The 20,089-nt window shown below is 42.4% G+C and overlaps 2 protein-coding genes across 3 annotated transcripts in view; both read right to left on the reverse strand.

Moving 5' to 3' along the window:
* The window catches only part of LOC142593567 (uncharacterized), a 32,630-nt gene extending 26,507 nt beyond the window's left edge, over positions 1–6,123 (reverse strand). Inside the window, 4 exon segments of the mRNA XM_075711216.1 lie at positions 572–643; positions 1,258–1,383; positions 2,807–2,900; positions 6,104–6,123. Coding sequence (XP_075567331.1) covers positions 572–643; positions 1,258–1,383; positions 2,807–2,900; positions 6,104–6,123 — 312 coding nt within the window.
* Positions 6,124–12,528: 6,405 nt separating this feature from the next.
* LOC142593520 (quinone oxidoreductase-like) lies at positions 12,529–19,870 on the reverse strand. Of its 2 annotated transcripts, XM_075710215.1 has the most exons (8): positions 19,754–19,870; positions 19,263–19,415; positions 17,377–17,540; positions 16,520–16,571; positions 14,374–14,523; positions 13,857–13,958; positions 13,668–13,763; positions 12,529–13,406 (listed from the first exon to the last, which is right to left on the reverse strand). In XM_075710215.1, the coding sequence occupies exons 1-8, from the start codon at positions 19,868–19,870 to the stop codon at positions 13,245–13,247; spliced, it is 996 nt and encodes a 331-aa protein (XP_075566330.1). In that variant the 3' UTR covers positions 12,529–13,244. The 2 variants fall into 2 exon arrangements, with proteins under 2 accessions (XP_075566330.1, XP_075566331.1); XM_075710216.1 differs by lacking the exon at positions 13,857–13,958.
* Between the last annotated feature and the right edge of the window lie 219 nt (positions 19,871–20,089).

Below are 20,089 nucleotides of genomic sequence, written 5' to 3' on the forward strand. Positions count from 1 at the left end.
CCATTTCAAAACAGAACTAGTAGAACTAGAAAAGGTAAAAAAATGGCAACAGTAATAAGAAGCCTGGAATGGCTCGTGTATGGAAGATTCAATAGACTGAGGGTCTTCAGCTTGGAACACTGAGAAGGAATATGAAAATTGTATGTAAAACCACAAATGCCTTGGAAAAGGGGAGCAGTTATTAACTTTTTTCATAACAAGAACAATGGAGCATCAAACAGAATTATCAGACAGCAGATACATTAATTATTGTGCAGAAATGCAAGGAAGTACCATTTCATACAACTCATAATTAAATTCCACAACCAAGAACACTGCAGAACCAAAATAATAAGTAGATTCAAAAGGAATCATGTGCATGAATGGAAGTTCCTGAACTGCTGGATAGAGGAAGAAGGAGATGTTAGCTGGGGCAGGATCATCCTCTACTTGCCTGTTTCTTCTACTTTTTCCAAAAACATCAGAGACAGGACACTTGACTCAATGAATCTCTGGCCTGACTCACAGCTGTTATTTAACACAGGGCAAAACTGCCATGTCCCATCAGTACTCAGTAACGTTCAAGCCTTACCCCGATTTTCTGCACCCTCTCCTTCCTCGCAGAATTTTCAAGGTTCTTTTTTGTTTCCAGCTGATGACGATGCTATGAATGTCAGAGAAAGAGAAATCTCATTAATGGACATTATGAGATGTCAATGAATGTCAGAACACTTGCTTCTGTTCTGCTTATCACTTGCCTCCTCCCTGGTCATTACCTTCATTGAGCCCTACTATGAAACTACTATTGATTCAATCCATTTGCATTACACCTGCATACATTAACTTGGCAAGGGGACAACTGAGCATTTGTAAAGTTGTAGGGACCAACTCCATTCTTGATACGTAACAGGAATGTGCCCAAATTTTGTACTCGGATAAGATATATAACCATGTTCCAACTATTTTGTTTTAATTAGAATTTTTTTAAGCAAACTAGCCCTGTGAATATCATCCCATAATCTGATGACTGCCAAAGTGCAGTAAGTGAGCCAGGACAGTGTATGTTCTAATGACAGTATGGTTTAACAACTAGAGGCCAATGGAGATTTCATGTGAGGGACGTCAAGCACAAAGATTGTCCTTTCTTCCAGCAGGACAGAGCCTTTCAGGGGGACTTGAGGGCACAGCTACGGAAACCAGTCCAGTACGAGTTAACAGCCACTGGCTGTCAGTAGGGAAGTATCTGAAAAGGTTTACACATCACTAGTAAATGCATACCTGTATGTCAAGAACCTTATGACATATGGCCTGAGTCAGGCGCTCCTGTACGTATTTCTGGTGATCCCTCTTCATAGTATTTAGCTGGTATTCTTTCTCAGGTATTATTCTGCCACTCCTTGAGATCTGTCACAAACAAATAAAGTGTAACTGAAAAGAAGATGACAGAATAAAGTATGTTTTTCAACAGAGTGCAATTTCCCAGAAAGACTACTTTCTCTTCCTGGTTAGCTACCACCTCTGCTTCTGCCATGGTGCTGGAACTCACCTTCCCAGCACAGAACTGTAGTTTCTTTGACCCCATGGAACCCATCAGCTAAATGAAGAGAGCAGGAGAGCAGCAGACACATTTTCTAACAGTTGAGGGCTCAGCCTTACTCTTCATGGGCCATTGCCCAAGTCAGCGGAGGGGAATTAAATACTTGCCTTCCTACTGTGTAAGGGTTGCATCTACCTGTGCTAAACAGAGTCACGCTTAGGAGTGCGTAAGTATTTTTTAAAATATTCAGCATACTCACCTTTAGCAAATCGTTCAGTTTTCCATTAAACACTTTTGAAAAATAACACTGAAGCTATTTAAACAGCTAGTAGAGTCAAAGACACTTAGATTTCACAGTTTAAAAAACCTAAGAGAATCAAAATGATTTTGTATATTTGCAAACTGAAAGATTTTGCAGAGGCAAACTCCAATGAGCAAAAAGAAATATGGAGCAAAACCATTAAAACATTCTGAATTTATCAAAACGTCTCCATGAAATATCTTCTTCTGCCTGGATGTGAAATACAAGCAGATTGACAAACATTCTCACATCACCGTAATTGTGCAGTAATACAGTGCCATATGTAACAACTTACTGAAACTGCATTACTGAGCAGAAGCTCAGGGCTAAGCCAAGGCTCTCCAGTATTTACATACATCATCAGTCCATGTCAGCCACTGTTCCCAGTTTCACACAGATAAGCATTATGACTGTTGCATTACAGAAGGTGTAGTGGAAGTGTAAGCTTGATATTCTATGGAGTATGGCCTCCATATTGACTGTTAGCACATCACTTCTAGTGTGGAGTCATCATCCACCAGCAGCCCCCATGCCCCAGGTGGCCCTTGGACCTTGACGTCCTGAAACGTGCTCAATGCCAGCTACAGTATTTCCTCAGCTGGCACTAGTGTCTTCAAAACCACTCAGCGCACAGAGCTAAGCTCTGAGCTCTGTGCTACTTGTCTTTCTGTCATTCTGATTTCAGTAGCGGAGCCTTGCACACCACCGCCCTGTGTCCCTGCGATATCTAGCTGACCAACAGTAGATAATAATCCAGTGGGAAACGCTTGGATTAAACAAACCTGCCCTCAGTCTCAGTGCGATCGTGTGGCTTTCATCTGACACAGCATGATTTCACATGTTTGGCTAGCTGGCCGAATTCTTACCAATGACAACACATACCTTTAACAACTAAACGACAGAACCATCAGTGGTTTGACTTACGCAATATTAAAAGAAACAAATAATCTTTTTCTTTTTTCTCACAAAAGGAAACTTTTCAATCTTACCAGTCCTGATCTCTGAAGATGGCGTCTTATCCTGGTATTGCTGAAATAGCCAACCAGGTGTTTGTCTGTAAGGCTATTGTAGCTCGCAAGAAATCTGAAATAAAATCAATACAAATGCATATAATCCCCTTGACAGCCAAATTATTACAACTTAAGTTATAAAGACTTACCCGATAGTTTGCTGCACAAAATGCTCTCTTGATGAATCACGCCCAGCATTTTGTCAGATAAATGCCCATTAGATCACGTAAAAGCAACAGCTTACTGCCTCCAGAAGATTTGTATCAGAAACAAGGGACTTCTACCTAAGATACAGCAGCTCGGCATCGAACGGCATACCACCACCAAGGCGCAGGGTCCAACACAGCAGAGCCCTGAAAGTCTCCTCCAAGACCAGCTCCTGCAACAGCCTCCTCAGATAATAAACTGACCCTCGGCAGGTCAGTATCACGCCATACAACATTTGGAGCCGGATTCCTGGCTGAGTCCAGCAGGCACAGACCAGCTGTGCAGATGACAGAGTACACAAAACCCAAAGCATACTAGAGCTGATGACTAGGCTTTTAGTAAATTAAGGAACTGTCCACTTGGAACTCTGTATTCTACAGGATTTTCATTGCATTATCGTTGCCACTATTATTTATTAACAGTATCTCTTTTTTATCAGCTTGCAGTGCACAATGCACTGTATGCAGAGCCAGTGCTGTGCATCACAATGATTTTTGAAGACCATTCTTACTCGTTTGAAGGGCGATCAGGGCAAAGTCACAGGTAGGCGTCCTACGTTAGTTTTGTAAAGCAAGTCTTCACTGCTAATAATTCACGGTGCAATTAAACCAGTGACTGCTCACCAAAGAAATAATCTGAGAGAGCACCAAAGCTTTAGTTATTCATTGGTAGAGTCACAGGGAATTACAGCCCCCATGTTACATCTGGAGTTTATTGCCACTCCAGTCAAAGAAAGAGTGCTGCCCTGATGGAGACCGTTCCTCACTCTAACACGCTGCTGGATCTTGCACTGTGTCTGCTGGGGACATAAACAAGAAAGGCTTGTCTAGCTTTCAGACAGAACAAATCTAAGCACAGGCTGTCAAACACAAACAGCAAGTTCAACATCCCACAAGGCAGGGGCACCTGCCCAGCATGTTCCATTTGGCGGAAAAGACTACTCTTAGGAGACTTCCCAGATACCCGGAGGAGCCTGCACAACCTGAGCAGGGGCAGCGCCGGGGTCCCACAGCAGCCTGCCAGGGCCTGGGGAGGGCGGGGTGGAGAAGATGGAGCCAGAGGAGTGACAACCGATACAAGCTGAAAGAAGAGGGGCTGAGGTGGGTCTCATGAAAACATTTTTCCTCATGAGGAGGGCGAGGCAGTGGAGGAGGCACCCAGGGGGATGTGCTGTTCCCACCCTCGGCGGTTTTCGGCACCAGTCTGGATAAAGTAACCTGGTCTGATCTCACAGCTGACTCTGTGAGCAGGAGACTGGACTAGAGACCTCCCACGGTCTCTTCCAGAGTGAATTATTTTGTGATCCTACACGACTCGCTTGGCTGCTGTACTAGGCTAGCACTGTTTGATGGCTTCCAGAAGGGAAATGGCTTACATCCAGTCTGTGAGGAGCAGGGGCAAACCCCACATGTGTTGGCCTCTCCCTATTCACTTCAGCAAGCGCTTTGTAAGTCACAGCTCTGCAATTTTCGCCATTTTCCAGGAAAAATGAAGTGCCTTACGTGGTAACTAGAGTGAAACAATCTTCCAAGAACAAGGTTTTAAGTAGTTTGTTTGGAGTTCTGTGTGTTTCTTCGCAAGAGAGATTTTCATGCCCAACACTTTTCAAAGGTTTTCAAATAATCAGCTCGTGCTACAGGTTCCAGTCTTGAACGCAACCAGACATGGAGCCCTCAGCACAAGAGGGACATGCACCTGTTGGAGCAGGTCCAGAGGAGGGCCACAAAAACGATCCGAGGGCTGGAGCACCTCTCCTACGAGGCCAGGCTGAGAGAGTTGGGGTTGTTCAGCCTGGAGAAGAGAAGGCTGCGGGGAGAGCTTATTGTGGCCTTCCAGTACTTAAAGGGGGCCTACAGGAAGGATGGGGGCAATCTTTTTAGCAAGGCCTGTTGTGACAGGACAAGGAGTAATGGTTTTAAGCTAAAGGAGGGTAGATTTAGACTAGACATAAGAAATAAATGGTTTGTAATGAGGGTGGTCAAGCACTGGAAGGGGTTGCCCAGAGAGGTTAGTGGAGGGCCCCAACCCTGGAAACATTCCAGGTCAGGTTGGACGGGGCTCTGAGCGACCTGATCTGGTTAAAGCTGTCCCTGCTCCCTGCAGGGGGGTTGGGCTAGATGGTCTCTAAAGGTCCCTCCCAACCCCAAACATTCTACGATTCTACGATTCTATGGAAACGGGAGCCAAAAGACTCCTGTTTGCTACTGACTGGTTGTATGACCGTGAGCAAGTTATGTCATTACTTCTTTACTCAGAGCATCGCCCACTAACACAGGATGTGTCAAATTTTGTCATGGAGATGGAGATCTGCAGAGGTCCTCAGTACCTGTACTTCACGTTTTCCTGGGGAAGTCTGGATACTCTGAAACTCACAACCTGCAGGTCTGAAGTTGGGCAACAACAAAGGGGAACGCCTGTAGTCAGTGGCCCCATTCCCCGTGACTCCATTTACCGTTCACAGAATAAGGTAACTGCCTTGGCGGAGGCCTCTGAGATCCAGAGAGGACCTGGGTGAAAAAGCGCTCAGCTCCGCACAGGCTGGCAAACACCTCCCAGCTTCCCAAGTCGCAAAGGTCAGAGCAGCCTGACTCCACACAAGCGTAACATCCAAACCCCACCGTTTTGCCCATGCTGGAGTACCAGCAAACACTTTTAGGGTCTTGCAAGTTGTTTGAGGCACTTAATTCTATGTCATCGTTCTTACAGAATTAAAAAGGCAAATGACCATTAACAAAGAGCAGCCGCCCAGTTCCCGTTATTCCGGTAGGCTGCGGGGCTGCTGGCGGGTGCGGGAGCTCCCCCGCACAGGAGGGGTGAGCCCCTTGCGCTGCAGCCCCCCGACCACCCGCCGCCGCCCCCCGCCGCAGCAGAGGGCCAGCCTGCCGGGACAGCGCGGGGGGTGGCAGGGCGCTGCCTGGGCCCGGGGCGCCGCTCACCCCGGAGGCGGCCGGACAGCGAGGGACGCGGGGCAGCGCCGCGGGGAAGGGACCGGCCCGGCCCCGGGCGCCCCGCGCCGCCGAGCCCCGCTGGCCCCCGCCGCCCCCCGGCCCTGCGCCCTCCCCCACTCACCCCGGCTGCGGACCGCTCATAGCGCCGACGTGCGGGCGGCGGAGCCGAGGGGAGACCGCGAAATGCCTGTCAGCGCCCGTAGCCCCGACGCTGCCGGTCGCGTCCCCGGTCGTCGCTAGGACACGGCTGGAGTTCGCGGGGGCGGGCGGGGCAACCCGCCGCCAGTGACGGCAGCGCCGCGCGGCCCGGCCCGAGCCCCCGGCGGGTCCCTCGGCCCGGGGGCCTCCGCCGGCACCCCCGAGCCGCTCCTTCACCGCACCTCGGTCAGCGCCCGCTTGGAGCCGAGGCACCGCAGACCCCTCCTGGCCGCAGGAACATGTCGGGGGGAAGCACCCCCGGCGCAGCGCCGGGCCCTGCGGCAGCCCTGCCGCCGCACAGCCGCAGCCCTGGGCTGACACGGCCTGAGCTCCGAGCTGGCAGAAGAGGCTGCGAGGCAGTTTTTGCCCCGCAGTGACTCCAAACTTTCAGGGAACGGGAAGGGAAGGGAAGGGAAGGGGAAGGAAAAGGAGAGGATGGAGAAGGCATTTCGATACAACACAGACCCATGAACTTAAAAATACAGCAGGAGGTGACAGGATGCACAATCATTTCCAATATCCATCCCGATTGCCATTCTTTCAGTACAAATGACGGGAAAGCTCCAACGTATGCATTTCAATGATCTCTAGATTTACTCAAACAAAGGACACATAATCACCCTTCCATGCTCCTAGTTTTCCCTTCTGCCTTCACTTACTTCTTGTGAGTTCAAGCTGAAGCACAAACACACAGGTAATGCTTTCAGGGGCCACAGTACGACTGAATGGAATGCAGATCCGCAAGGCGACGAAGCATAGGGACAGCCTTCCCTCCCTGATGCACTTGCTCCAAAATGTGAAAGAACTTCTGCAGTCCTCAGGTCTTCTGTGGCATGATCTACCCACACTTAGTATTTAATTGTCTTTTGCAAAGGAAGCAACTATCAAGAACATCAATATCCTCTTGATTTTTTACCGTCCCAACCCTGTAATTAAAGTCTCATTAATTTACCCTATCACGCACACGAAGAAGTCAGGAATACTCACAGGGGACCGACCACATGATTCCAATGGAGAGGGCATACTTTTAATGACTAGAAAGCGTAGGCAGCATTCATTTGGGGCACAATGAGATTAACAAATAGCAGCTGCTTTCCACAACAGTTCCACTCTTACCTGTTTCAGAAACATGTATAGCAGCAGTTTCCAGACCGTGGCATGTATACGTAACTGCATACTTTGAACCCCAAACCTTGCCTGCGTATGCAAAGGCCAGCACAAAAGTGAGAGCCTGTGCAACCTTTCCCACCACCCACAGCAGCACCAAGCAGACTACCGCTGGGAACCACTGCTTTAGGAACCCCATCTGGTTAAATCAGGACAAGTTACTCAAAAATAAACAATCTGACAGAATGATGCTGCCTAATTCAGTTGTCTATGATCCTCACCCTCTTCCTCCATCCTTCTCTGCAGACTCTGCCAAGGGGACAGCATGTCCTAAAAGGAGAGCTGAACCAAGGACTCTCTAGGTCGACAGATGCTCTGGGTGGGTGGCTTGCACAGATCAGACACACCTGAAAGATTAGCCAGAAATATGACAAATAACGGCTCTAAGAAATTCAGCTGCAGCAGCTGAAGAAGTTACCTAGCCAACATGACCTTCCCTCCACTGGACATTAATGTCTCTCTAACAGAGAAAGCAGCCTGGAACACCCACGAACATCTCAACCATTCCCCCTTGCAGATCACAGTGAAGATGGGTTTGCACTAATAGGCAAGGCTCAGACTACTGTCACTGAGTCATGGGCAACCGATGCCACCCCACCTTCAGCATGACAGCGGTGACAAGATCTTACGCTCCTACAACTACACCCACCAGCTGGAGCCCAACCTTATTTCTGCAACAATACCAGCAATACAACCCGGGTCTCTCAAGTATGTATCCCCTGCCTGCAGCCTGAACGCACCCCCTACAGTGTCCTCACTCCTTCCTGCATTTTTGCCTTCAGTGGTACATCATTACTTTTATCCACACTACTTCTTCCAAAATTAAAACAACTCCTGCCATTTGTATGATAACATCAAAAATGGACAAAAGAATTAAATGTTATATTACATTTCCTTACAAAGCGGTCTGTCTATGTTATGCTGTCTTATTCTGCTAGGTTACTTTTGTAGAGAGAAGCCTGCAATGTAATAAAAAGAGAAGAACTACTCTGACACCTTCTGGTGAGAAACCCCATAACGAACACTACCCTTAACAGCAGCGATGCATACACAGACAAGAAAACTCTGCTCTGAATTTCATCTCCAAGCATTAGCTACAATGCAGAGGCAGCACTAAGCAAGAAAGGAGTCATCGTAAATCATAAGCCTCTCAGTCACATAATACCCTCTGACCAAAGGCCAAATTAAAAAGAACTAGGTATTTTAAAACATACAATGTATAAAGAGAACGTATATTTTTATATGCACATCATCTCCATAATCTTATCCGTTGTTAACTGTTAGTCTTAACCTGCTATTTAGTACCTTAATATTGAGAGAGGTTTTACTTTTTCTAACACTGTTGTCGAGTAGAATCACGGATTCCCTACATGCCCTCACTGCCTCAGACTGCATTCTGCCCGAATGAATAGGAATAATCAGCATCTTTTACCTGAATAATCAGCTGAAAAACTACCTACCCACATCACTTACACTAGGGTTAATCATTCCTAAACCTTCAAATTCAGACTAAGTAGAAATGCAGCTCCCTCCTCCTACGGGAAGTGCAACATACAAGGAAAACGGCTGCTATCTATTGGGGCATCTGCACAGCCCCCAGGTATGAAGTATCCTACGGCACCTGGGCGGACTAGGAGGCAGGGTACCGCGTTAGCACATTACTACAGCCGAGTCTGCCTAATCCTTCTCTTCCCTAGCAACTATTTTCAAAAGCACTTACTGGAATATTAGTTTGAAATCATTAGCTCCAGAAACACTCAGTCTTCTTCCCTGGCAAAACAATCTGGTTGATGGAATGGTTTATAAGGTTTATAAGAACAAGAAACAATTAAATGACTCAGTATAATAGCAAAACGACCTCACATTTACATTTGCACAGAAGAAACAGTACTGTGGTCTACCTACATTAGAAGATGAAGCTCAAGAAGTTCGCAAAACCAATTATATGACAAACTGCTTGAAAGAAATGAGGACTTAACTCAGCGATGCAGCACATTCCTTTAGTCCTGTGTTTAGTAATGAGGATTACAGCTATAATATCTTAACATCATCCACCCCCACCAGAAATACAAATACTTAAATCCTGCCGAATTAACAGTGTTGGGAAAAGGATGCATTCTTTGTAGAGATGTGCATCTACTTATGGTATGTTAAAAAAATTATTCACTTGTAAGTTCAAATTGGCACTTGAATAGCAGTCCCAAATAAAATTAAAAAGCCTGACATTGCAAACCTGAAACTTGAACTTAGAGTGGTCTCCTATCTACTAACGAGTTAATCGAAAACATAGGAGATGCACTTCCACAGGGACCAACTTGGTGCTGGACAGTGTTCCTTACATTACTTAACCTTGCATTAGCAAAACATTCCTTCCCTATTTGACCCTAACACCTTGCTCTTTTATCATCAGTATCAATTGAATTCGTTTCGTAAGCCTCACCATAAAGATCTTCTTTCCTTTTTTGTGGTATGTGCCTGGTTATTGCTCACAAGTTCATATTCTTGAAAACCATACTAATTTCCTCCCCCAACACACTACAGTTTGCACAGCAATATTTACCTCCAGGATGTCACCTGTCTCAGACCTGACCCTCAGTTCCCAGCTTAGAGAAATGATGAAAATACTACCCAATGAGACCTTACTAGTGCCTTTAATAAAAAGAAAACACTAATCTAGGTGTAACTGAAGGACAGATGCCACCCATCTTCCATCTGATACCAGTCTTTCCTAGCATTGATTGCTAACCCAAAAGTGAGTGTGAGCATTAGAATTAATTGTAAAAACGGAGAATATGAAAAAGATTAATACCTATAGTCAGTTATTTAGAAAAGTATCAATGTTTATTATTTCTCTGACATTCTCTCAAATTAGAAACTAACAACATGCAACTGGGCAAAGAACAGTTCCCAACAGTCTCATTAACTATGCTAGCTATATTTGAAGTAGCATGAGCACACATACTTCCATGGGTATCCTGGGAAGAATACAAGGATGCTGCCCAGATGTGTAGGGATGGGATGAGGAAAGCTAAGGCACAGGTGGAGCTGAATTTGGTGAGGGCTGCAAAGAACAGTAAGAAGAGCCTTTACACATACGTTGGCCACAAAAGGAAGATTACAGAAGATGTACCACCTCCAGTAAATAAGACAGGAGAGCTGGTGACAACTGACATGGAGAAGGCTGATGTACTCAACAATCACCTCTCCTATGAAGAGAAGCTGAGAGAGTTGGGGTTATTCAGCCTGGAGAAGAGAAGGCTCCAGGGAGACCTTATTGTGGCCTTTCAATATATAAAGGGGGTTTATAAGGAAGATGGAGAAAGACTTTTTACCAAGGCCTGTATTGACAGGACAAGGGCCAGTGGTTTTAAACTGAAAGAGAGTAGGTTTAGGTTGGACCTGAGGCAGAACGTTTTATGGTGAGGGTGGTGAGACGCTGGAACAGGTTATCCAGAGAAGTTGTGAATGCCCCATCATTGAAAGTGCTCAAGATCAGGTTGGATGTGGCTTAGTGCAACCTGATCTAGTGAAGGATGTCCCTGTCCATGGCAGGAGGGTTGGACTAGATAATCTTTACAGGTCCCTTCCAACCCAAACCATTCTACGATTCCATGATACTTCAACGCTTGTTATCCAAATCAACTACAATGACACAAAAATACGTCTTTTTGCTAGAGCTCTAAATAAAATTCCCCTCTTAATTTCCATCCACTTCCCATTAACAAGGTGTCAAAATATTTTCATCCATTTCGCAGTGATACCACAAAGGGATGTGGCTGTTGAAGAAGACCACGTGAAGCCCAGGACTCACTTCCAGGTCTACTGAGACTGCACTTGGAGAGTGGAAGGAAGTAAAGCTATATTCTCTCATTTGCAAGCAAACATTTTGCGTCTCTTTGCATAGCTATGCACAAGAGAAAAATCAAGCAGAAAGACTGGGTATTTTCTGAGACAGATTTTAAACAAGCTGGCACTGCATCAGTTCTAATGATCCAGCTATTCCCGGTCTCCTCCAAGGGGAAGTCACTTGGCAAGAAGGAGGATCTTACAGGTGACAGATGCTATCACCTGCAACATTTTCTGTGTAAATAAGTCGACAATTTTCTACCACTTTTTTTAGCATACCTAGTATTTGTATGCTAACACACCTGCAAGCTTGGAAAATACTTCAATGCCAACTACTCTAATAAACAAACAAACAAACAACAAACCAACCCAAAAAACCACCGTGCAAAAACAGGCATAGGTTGCTGCTTTGTTTTGTTTTAAACATGTCTGCCAAGTACAATGAAGACACTTGAATGTCAGCAAGAATTCAACACAAATACTGTCCAATTTTCTGAAAGGAAGCAATTGTTCCTAGAGGACACACAGGTAAAATAACTAATCAATTTCAGGCTCTAGAGGCAAGTAGTGTGTCAGGACTTGACTCCTCCCAACCACACACAGAACAATTGGGGTCTATCAAGCACTAAAACAAAATGTTACGATCTGATCGAGAGGCTTATAAAGAGACAGATTGTGGGGCCCTCTTACCTCAATATTTTAGCAAGGGATCACAAGCACAGAGGAGAAGCCCAGACATTTCAAAAGATTTTACCAATTATTTTCCGAGTTTAGATTAAGCAAAATGTCAGTAGAAATGAATGCCTGTTCAGAAAAAAAAATCACATCTTAGAAAATGGTAGTGCAATGAAGCTACCACCCTGAGGAAACTGGACATGGATTCAGAGAACGTGTGCTGGTTTGTGCTAGGATGACACCAAATGAATCCGGACCAAATGTTAAAAAGCAAGTAACCTTCACAGACAAAAACACTTCTAAAAACTTTCTGTTTAGTAAGGACTCACTTTTCCTCAAAGGAACAGAAAAGCTCATCTGTGAAGTTGAGAATACTCTTCTGCAAGGGATGACTTCACTGCTCATTAGAGAATTCTATCATTAAAAGGAAGTGCCTGTAATACCAAACAGTATTTTGAGCGTAAAAACTGTCAACATATCAAAGAAATTGTCCTTCCTTAATTGGACTGCGTTTGGAACAAGTCAACAATGTATACACATTCATTTATGAAATAACATGAATTCTCAGTACCCAGGAAAGCAGTGCAGCCTCTCTTTTCTCCTCATTGTACCCAGGGATTCAGGTGACTTTAAATTTAATAAAGGTCACAGGAAGAATTGAAATCCTTGCTACCTAGCCATTTAGAAGGAACCGGCAGCTGCTTCTGCCAATATGATCAGTTGCAAAGTAGCAAATACTAGCATACAGCTTCAGAGTTATGGTCCCTTTGGATTAAGTGGGACACTTTCACCTCAGACACTAAGTCAGCCGTAGCAAAATGAAACTGCCTCTGCTTCTGAACAGTTCATATCTGAGAGATTCTTTGGCCATCTTTTGAGCTGGAAAGTGAACTATTTTGGCAGTAAAAGCTTTTATTCCAAGTAAATTCTGTGACAGAAGACAAATTTTGTGGCTAAAGAATTTAGAGTCCTAATTATATGCATATAATTAGTTACATCCATTTGTGTACCTGCTTAAAAAGCAGGCTTCCATTTTGCACTGCCTACAGTGGCTTCACTATAACTTCACATAGAGCATGATAGCAAATTCTGTCTTAGGTATTAGTTTCCCCTGCATCACATGGCCACACCAGCAGAGAAAAGGTATTATTTCCACAGCGGCCAAAAAAGCTACAAAAATTACTTTAAAGTATACACAACTCTGCTTATTACAAAAAGAAAATAGACTGTTAATTAATTAATGTAATTAATGAATGTAAGTTAGCATGTGCTGTTACTGTCAAACCTGACCAAAAGTTTGGTTTATAACATACTTTCAATGAATCATGTAAGCAAAGGTGCAGTTAGAACAGCTACAAAAGAAATGGAAAAATACTTTATGGAAGGAGCACCATCTTTCCTCGAGCACCACTGCTATGAATAATGTCTTCATGAGCCTTAGCTACTTTCTCCAAGGGATATTCAGAGCCTACAATTGGTTTCAGCCAGCCAGCTTCTATACCATCCAGGAGTGCTGTTGCACATTCATGCCTCTCCTCCTGCATGTAATACAGACAGCATTTACCACAAGGTGTTTACATTTTAGAAAAGTATTGACTATTTATGCAAGTGTTAAACCAAATTTCACAACCCAAAAATATTTTATGATGTTCTGAGATTAAATCAAAATGTGAAGGAGTGAACAAGCAAGTTACCTGCAGGGAAATTAGGCTTTCATCCCTACAAACTATTTTAACTGGAAAGAGAGAGGTGTTGGAATAAGCCAACAAAACATTCTTTAAAATAAAAATGTTTCTTACCTCAGTTGCAAGAAACAGACTAACTCCAATTATGCTAGATTCTTTACTCATAGTGTCTCTTGGGTTTATCTCAACAGGACCTCTACAGCCCACAACCTGTCACAAACAAGTTAAAAGATAGTTCAAGTTATAACTGTTGAATTCCACTGCTAAATGCACAAACTAAAGTCAGTGACAAAAAATACTTACCATTACCCTTCCTGCACAGGACAACAGTTGCAAGTCAGTAGCAAGATTGATGTTAGAGAGCATTTCTATTATTAGATCAACTCCTTCCATCCCTGTGTATTCCTATACAGGACATAATACATTATTTAAATCACTCCAGTTAGTGCTTGGGTACCACTGTTTATTTCATATGCTACGGCTAACATACATTTTACAGTTTATTGTTTAAAATTTAAATACAGCCTTTCTATTAAGGCTGGCCGCTAATAAGTTTAATTTTAGCATATTTTGATATCCTGAATTATGACATACTACCATATTGGAATTTGCTGGAACGCAAGAGTTTCTAAATGCCATTGTCTGTGAAGAAAGCTCAGCTTTTCCAGCCTGGAAAAGTTTTTCCGTGTGCAGAAATGAAAAAGGCAGCACGCTAGTTCTCCTACATAAATCTACTTTAAAAAACTTCTGCCAACAAATGTTCACATTTTGTTAGTAAGAAAAATACAAGCTGCATCACTTAGCCCTGATACATGCTCACCTTAATTTTATCAATGTAATTAGCTTCTCTGTGATTAAATGCCTGGTGAGCGCCATTTCTCAGAACCATGCTCATGCCTTCCTCAGTTCCTGCTGTACCCAAAACCTTTAAACCACAAGCTCTAGCAATCTGACATGTTGCTATTCCCACCTGAGGGTGAAAAAAAAAAGAAAAGAAGAAAAAGAAAAAAAAAGTCTTTTTTTTTTTCTTTCTTTCTTAGCATTTTAAATTTTATATATTCTAGCAGCAACTTGAAACTTACACATTTAAAAATTTGGCCTGCTAACTTCTTTTTGCCATAGTAAGTAATTTGGATCTTAAAGATAGCCAAATCATCTTTAAAAAAAGAAAAGATATTTACAGAGGCATAGTAAAGCTTTGTGGATTTTTTAATAGCTATCAGCATTTAGTATAAATCCACATCGAATGTTTTCTATCTGTTAAAGTTGGGCCATGTATATTTACTACAAGGCCAAAAAAATTCTTCTCTTCACAGAATCACCTGCTATTGATACCAGCATTATATATTGCAAAGAAAATCTGCAATCACCAATTTTATTAACGCTACTTTTGCACCTTTCACAAAGAGCTTAAATGATATCTTTAGAAACCAAATTCTCAGCGTCTCATATGAGCTTTGCACTCCACAGGATGTTTAGAGGTGAGGGTTGCCTTCATAAAAACCTGATGTTGGAGCCAATGATCACATGAGGCATACCAATGGCATCTCTTGATTTTGCTTTGTGTCACAGCAACAGAATGCGAAAGCAAAACAAGGGAACAGCTGACACATACAATGCCTCCCTGGGATTCAGTCCCAGCTGATCAGCTTCCAGAGGCTACAGATTTGGCAGCCCACTGTATCAACCATACAGCTGGATACCTCCTCCAGGATATGTTAAGGTATGCACATTTTTATTTTGGGGGGAAACACACAAACAAACAAACAGATACACAAACAAAGATGACCATAAAAACTCCATTCTGTGGCTCTGCTAATTAAATTTGTACGTATGAATAACACACAAAATAAATGGACAGGGCTTCTTGAAAAAATCTACCATGACCATCTATCTGTCTGGCCAGGATCTACCCAAACTCTTTGCCGAATGAGACCTTGTTTTCTCAACAGCAGATCATCAGTTTTCAACTAAATGAAACAACAAATACCATTAATTAAAATACATCATGACCAGACTGATTTTCAGAGAAAAATTCAAAAGGAGGCACATTTTTAAGAATCATTATGGAAGTCAGCATCACTGCTTTTACAAGTATCCCTATTACAAAGGTTACAAGTCCACCGAACAAGACTTGCATTCTATGCTTCTGCAAACCAAAGGCAATGTATCTTTTCAAGAAACAGAAAATAAGTAAGAATAGAAACACTCCATTTAGTTTAAGGGGGAAAAAAAAAGAGGCTACGATGCTGAATGTCATTCTAGCATCGTAGAATGAGATCTGAATTCCTCCTCATATGAGACTGTCATAATCACCTTTTTGCTGTCTACCAAATAATTAAGGAAACTTTGTCTGTTTATAGCAGCCGTTTGGTGTATCAGCAGAAGCTGAGCAATGAAGTGCAGAGTATGGGGGATAAATTAAAGTAGAATGCTGTGTGAAAGAGATCTAAAGTTAGCTTGCATGTAAAACCAAAGAAAACTATATGTTCAATTTCACATAGTATTCGGTCATGAACTTATAGATCCTAGTATCTCTCCTTGTGCAGCTAGCTGTTAGTTAACAGGTAAAAATATCCCAGAAATGCATAGTTGCTAGGCACCAGTGATTACTACTCAGAGAACCGAGAACAACTTGTACATATTTTAAAATTACAGCTTTCTGCTATTATTTTTATCTCAGGAAGACTGGTTACAAAGCTTCCAGACCAACTTCTGACTGCAGCAATGTGTTTATTATGTGACTCTCTGTATTAGGGGCCTTACACAATCCTAGTATGCAGTTTCATAGTTATTTGGAATAACGGGATTTGCTCTAAGAAAAAAGTATCCTAAAGTGTCTGAAATAAAAACCTAGTTTTGTTAATCCATTAATTGATATGTGACCATAAATCATATCACAGACAAAAGGCGATACAAGGACAGAAAGCAGCATTTCTTATAACTTGCCTTCTCCAAATACTTACTCCCCCACTCGCACCATGCACTAGCACACTTTCCCCTGCTTTGGCACGCCCTCTGAATGGAAAAACAGAAAATATTGGCATTATGATTGCAGTACATAATCATTAAGCATCAGATTGCATATACTGACATCAAATCTCATCTTTCACACCGTCTTCCAATTTATGTTATGGCTAAACAGGTATAATCAGCCTCTTTGGGAAAACAAGGAAGCAAAATAAACCGTATCATTTATGAATTTAAGTACTATGCAATTACGTCAACACGCAACATGCAGTCTGGTACTGAACCTCAGTTCAAGATCTTCACCTTTTACGGATCTTAAAATAAACCACGCTAGTTCTAATCATGCGTTCTATCAAGCTAAACCAGATTTCCAGTCCTAAGCTCTCACTTAGCTGACACAGAAGTCTGGCTTTTACTCATTATACTGTCCTATGGCAACAGACAGGACTGTAGGCAGAGTCTCTCTGGCAGAGAAGCTCATGAAGAAAAGAGGTGGGTCTGCTCTACGGCACATTGTCTGTTTAATTAAGAAATTGGAACTATTCCTGGTTTTCTTCCCTAGCTAAAATACCAGCGAGTACTGAAAGAGAGTTACACATTTTATTACATGATACTTATCGAAGAAGCCTTTCCAGGTCTGTTCTCTTAAGAAGAAATACTTCACAGGAAAATACAGTCACTAGCTTGTAGGTAACAAGGATCTGACAATTCCATCAGTGTAACAAATTTAACAAGTGTTTTAAACATTTCCGACTCATTGATGTCACCCCATTTTACAGGACAATGAAAATATGGGGTTCTGTATTTTCAATATGCAAAAGCGAAATGCACAAACTTAGATTTGGCACCTTACTTTTGGAAAAGAGCGCGATAAGCAGTGAAGTAGGGTATTCCAATCGCTGCTCCTTGCCTAAAGTCCAATTTATCCGACAAAGGAAAGACTCTGTTAGCTGCAGCAACTGCATAATCTGCGTATCCTCCAGAGATGGTACCAATGGTAAAAACCCTGTCACCTTTCTAGAGAGAAAGAAAGGAAAGAAAATAGAGAAATTAATCATCTCCCTTATTTTTTCCTTAATAGACATTAAGAACCAGTTCACAGAAGTCTAGGCTATTTCTAACAGCTCTCCTATTAAAAATAACCAGTTATATTTGTCACAGAGAAGATTTTGATAAATGCTAATACATACAATCAATGCAATACAAACCATATAATTTCATATACTTAGATTTAAGTGTCATAATTATAACCCCGGCTCTACAGTGTAACACACAAACCTACTGTCTCATTAATATTAACCTTAATGAACCCGAACACTAAAGAATTCCAAATGCAAAAACACAGATTCCAAATGCAAAACCTCAAAAGCTTTTACAAACACAAAAGAAACATTTCTCAATTATTTTTGTTTAAATGTGGGAAAAAAGATACACTCTTAATATACCCTAAGGTAACTAAATACTGCTGCTGTTCTTCAACAGGGAATACTCAAACCAGCAATTCAGTAGGCGATGCAGGAAACGCACCACCTGGCAGCGTGCTGTGTGTGTGCGCGCCTAGGCGCTTCAGTGCTGCTGATGGAGCGCAGTGCCAGCTGCTGTGGTCCAGGTCAGCGTCCAACCTGGTGCAAGCCCGCTCGCAGAACAAAGTCAGTATCTGTCAACATTCGCAGTTACTGAGCTCTGATTTTTCCGCTATCTGCATGTGGATCTCAATAAATAGACAGCGTGTGGACTACATCAGTTTGGTTTGCACACATCGGGTATCAACTACTGTGCAGAGAGGGCTGCATATCAGCATAGCTGCTTTCTCAAGCATTATCAGTATGCAAATGAATGAGCTTGGCTACTCAGCATTTTCAGGATGTCTGCCTGTGGCACATACTGATCGCATCATCTCTCTCTTTCATTCAAGCAAAAAGCATCACGATTTCCATAAGAAACAAAAAGCCCACACAGCAGATAGAGCAAACTACTGATAAGAAACTATGAATAAACATGATTCTTCTCTCTAGATAACCAAATCTCTCATCTCTCCCACAAGAGTTACATAAATTCCAAGTCAGGAAATGCCAACACAATTTTCAACTACAATTTTTATGTTTGTCTGAGACCAACGGTCTAGTGACTTGAAAGGAAGAACAGATTTAAAAACTAAATTAATTTCATAGATATCTTTCAGCAAACTTGTAATTACCTTCTCATCTCTCAAGACTTGTCCCCTGAAAAAATCCTAGTAAAATTACTAGACTGGAGTAATAAAGTATTTGAACAGTTTTAACAACAAATATGCAATTTATGGGGTGTTATAAGTCAGCAAAATAAAAGCTATTTCCATTTCCAAAAAAACTTTACAGAAAATTTTTCAGTTCTGCATGAAATTATTACTTCAAACAGGAAGCACCCAACTTCAAATATTTCTGCAATGCCATAAAAACGGTTCTGAACCACAACTTTTGTACACCTGATATCATTGCTTTAAGCAGACAAACTGAAGTGCCTCTTCTGAGACCTTTTAACTCTTGGAGGTCAACAGCATTAAAGCCTTCCCTACAGTTCAATCTGCAGACCGGATTGCCAATACGATCTTGCTGCTTGCCTTTACCAGTCAATGAAGGTGATTTTCCCCTCCAAATAGATTACATGATTATAAGCAATAAAAGCAGGAACAGTACTATAGCAATCACACAAAAGAGGAGACAATAAAGAACAATGAATTAAAACCCAATGCGTAAATACCTTGAATGCAGTCACATGTTCCCCAACACCTTCTATTACACCAGCCACATCTGAGCCAGGAGTATAGGGTAGAGCTGGTTTTCTAGCATAATTTCCAGAACGAATATATGTCTCGACAGGATTTACCCCACAGGCATGGACTTTAATTAACACCTAAAAGAAAAGATGCTTCTTAAGCAATAATTAAAAAGATTTAGAACTTGAATTCACAGCACAGTATCATGGCACTTCAACTACATTCTTAAACAGAGTTAGCCAAAATTCAGTGCTGAACTGAAGCTAGTCTTAGGAAATCCTTTATAGGGAATATGTAGCCCATATAACAGCAAAAAGCCCACATTTGTTAAACGTGATGTCTCAGGTAGTATGAATACACTGATGAAAGACTACATACTCAAGATGAAAAGTTTTGGTTTGTATTCTTCATCCTGTTCTGAGTGTACCTGTTATCATTCAATATCATTATTTCAGTTCACAGAACTCATATACACCTGATTTTCTTTTGGATCAGGAATTAAGACATCTGACTGGAGTTTAAGAACTTCAGGGCCACCAAATTCAAAAACTCTGACAGCTCTCATCACATTTCTTGTGGCTGCCATAGCCATCAGAATACCTGGGGGGAAAAAAAAAAAACAATATTATTGTATAGTCTTCATAATTTATTTTGCATCTTCAAATCAACCAACCACCTGTCAAGCAACTGACTAAAAAGAGACTCACTCCTGATTTAAGCTGGGGGGGGAATGTTTGGTTTAGGGTTTTTTTCCCAAATCTTGCAAAAGGCAGGCAATAAACCCTACCACTTGCAAGACTTTATGGGTACT

This window comes from Pelecanus crispus, chromosome 5, assembly GCF_030463565.1.
Source record: "Pelecanus crispus isolate bPelCri1 chromosome 5, bPelCri1.pri, whole genome shotgun sequence".
Taxonomy (NCBI): domain Eukaryota; kingdom Metazoa; phylum Chordata; class Aves; order Pelecaniformes; family Pelecanidae; genus Pelecanus; species Pelecanus crispus.

What these genes read in the sequence shown, in the direction of transcription:
- LOC142593520 (XM_075710215.1), bottom strand. Translation starts at nt 19,870, where the DNA reads ATGGCTATGGCAGCCACAAGAAATGTGATGAGAGCTGTCAGAGTTTTT. An exon ending in CTGATCCAAAAGAAAATCAG is followed by an intron (nt 19,416 to 19,753) that starts GTGTATATGAGT and finishes CTTTTCTTTTAG; the next exon opens with GTGTTAATTAAAGTCCATGC. An exon ending in GTCTGTTTCTTGCAACTGAG is followed by an intron (nt 13,407 to 13,667) that starts GTAAGAAACATT and finishes TATTACATGCAG; the next exon opens with GAGGAGAGGCATGAATGTGC.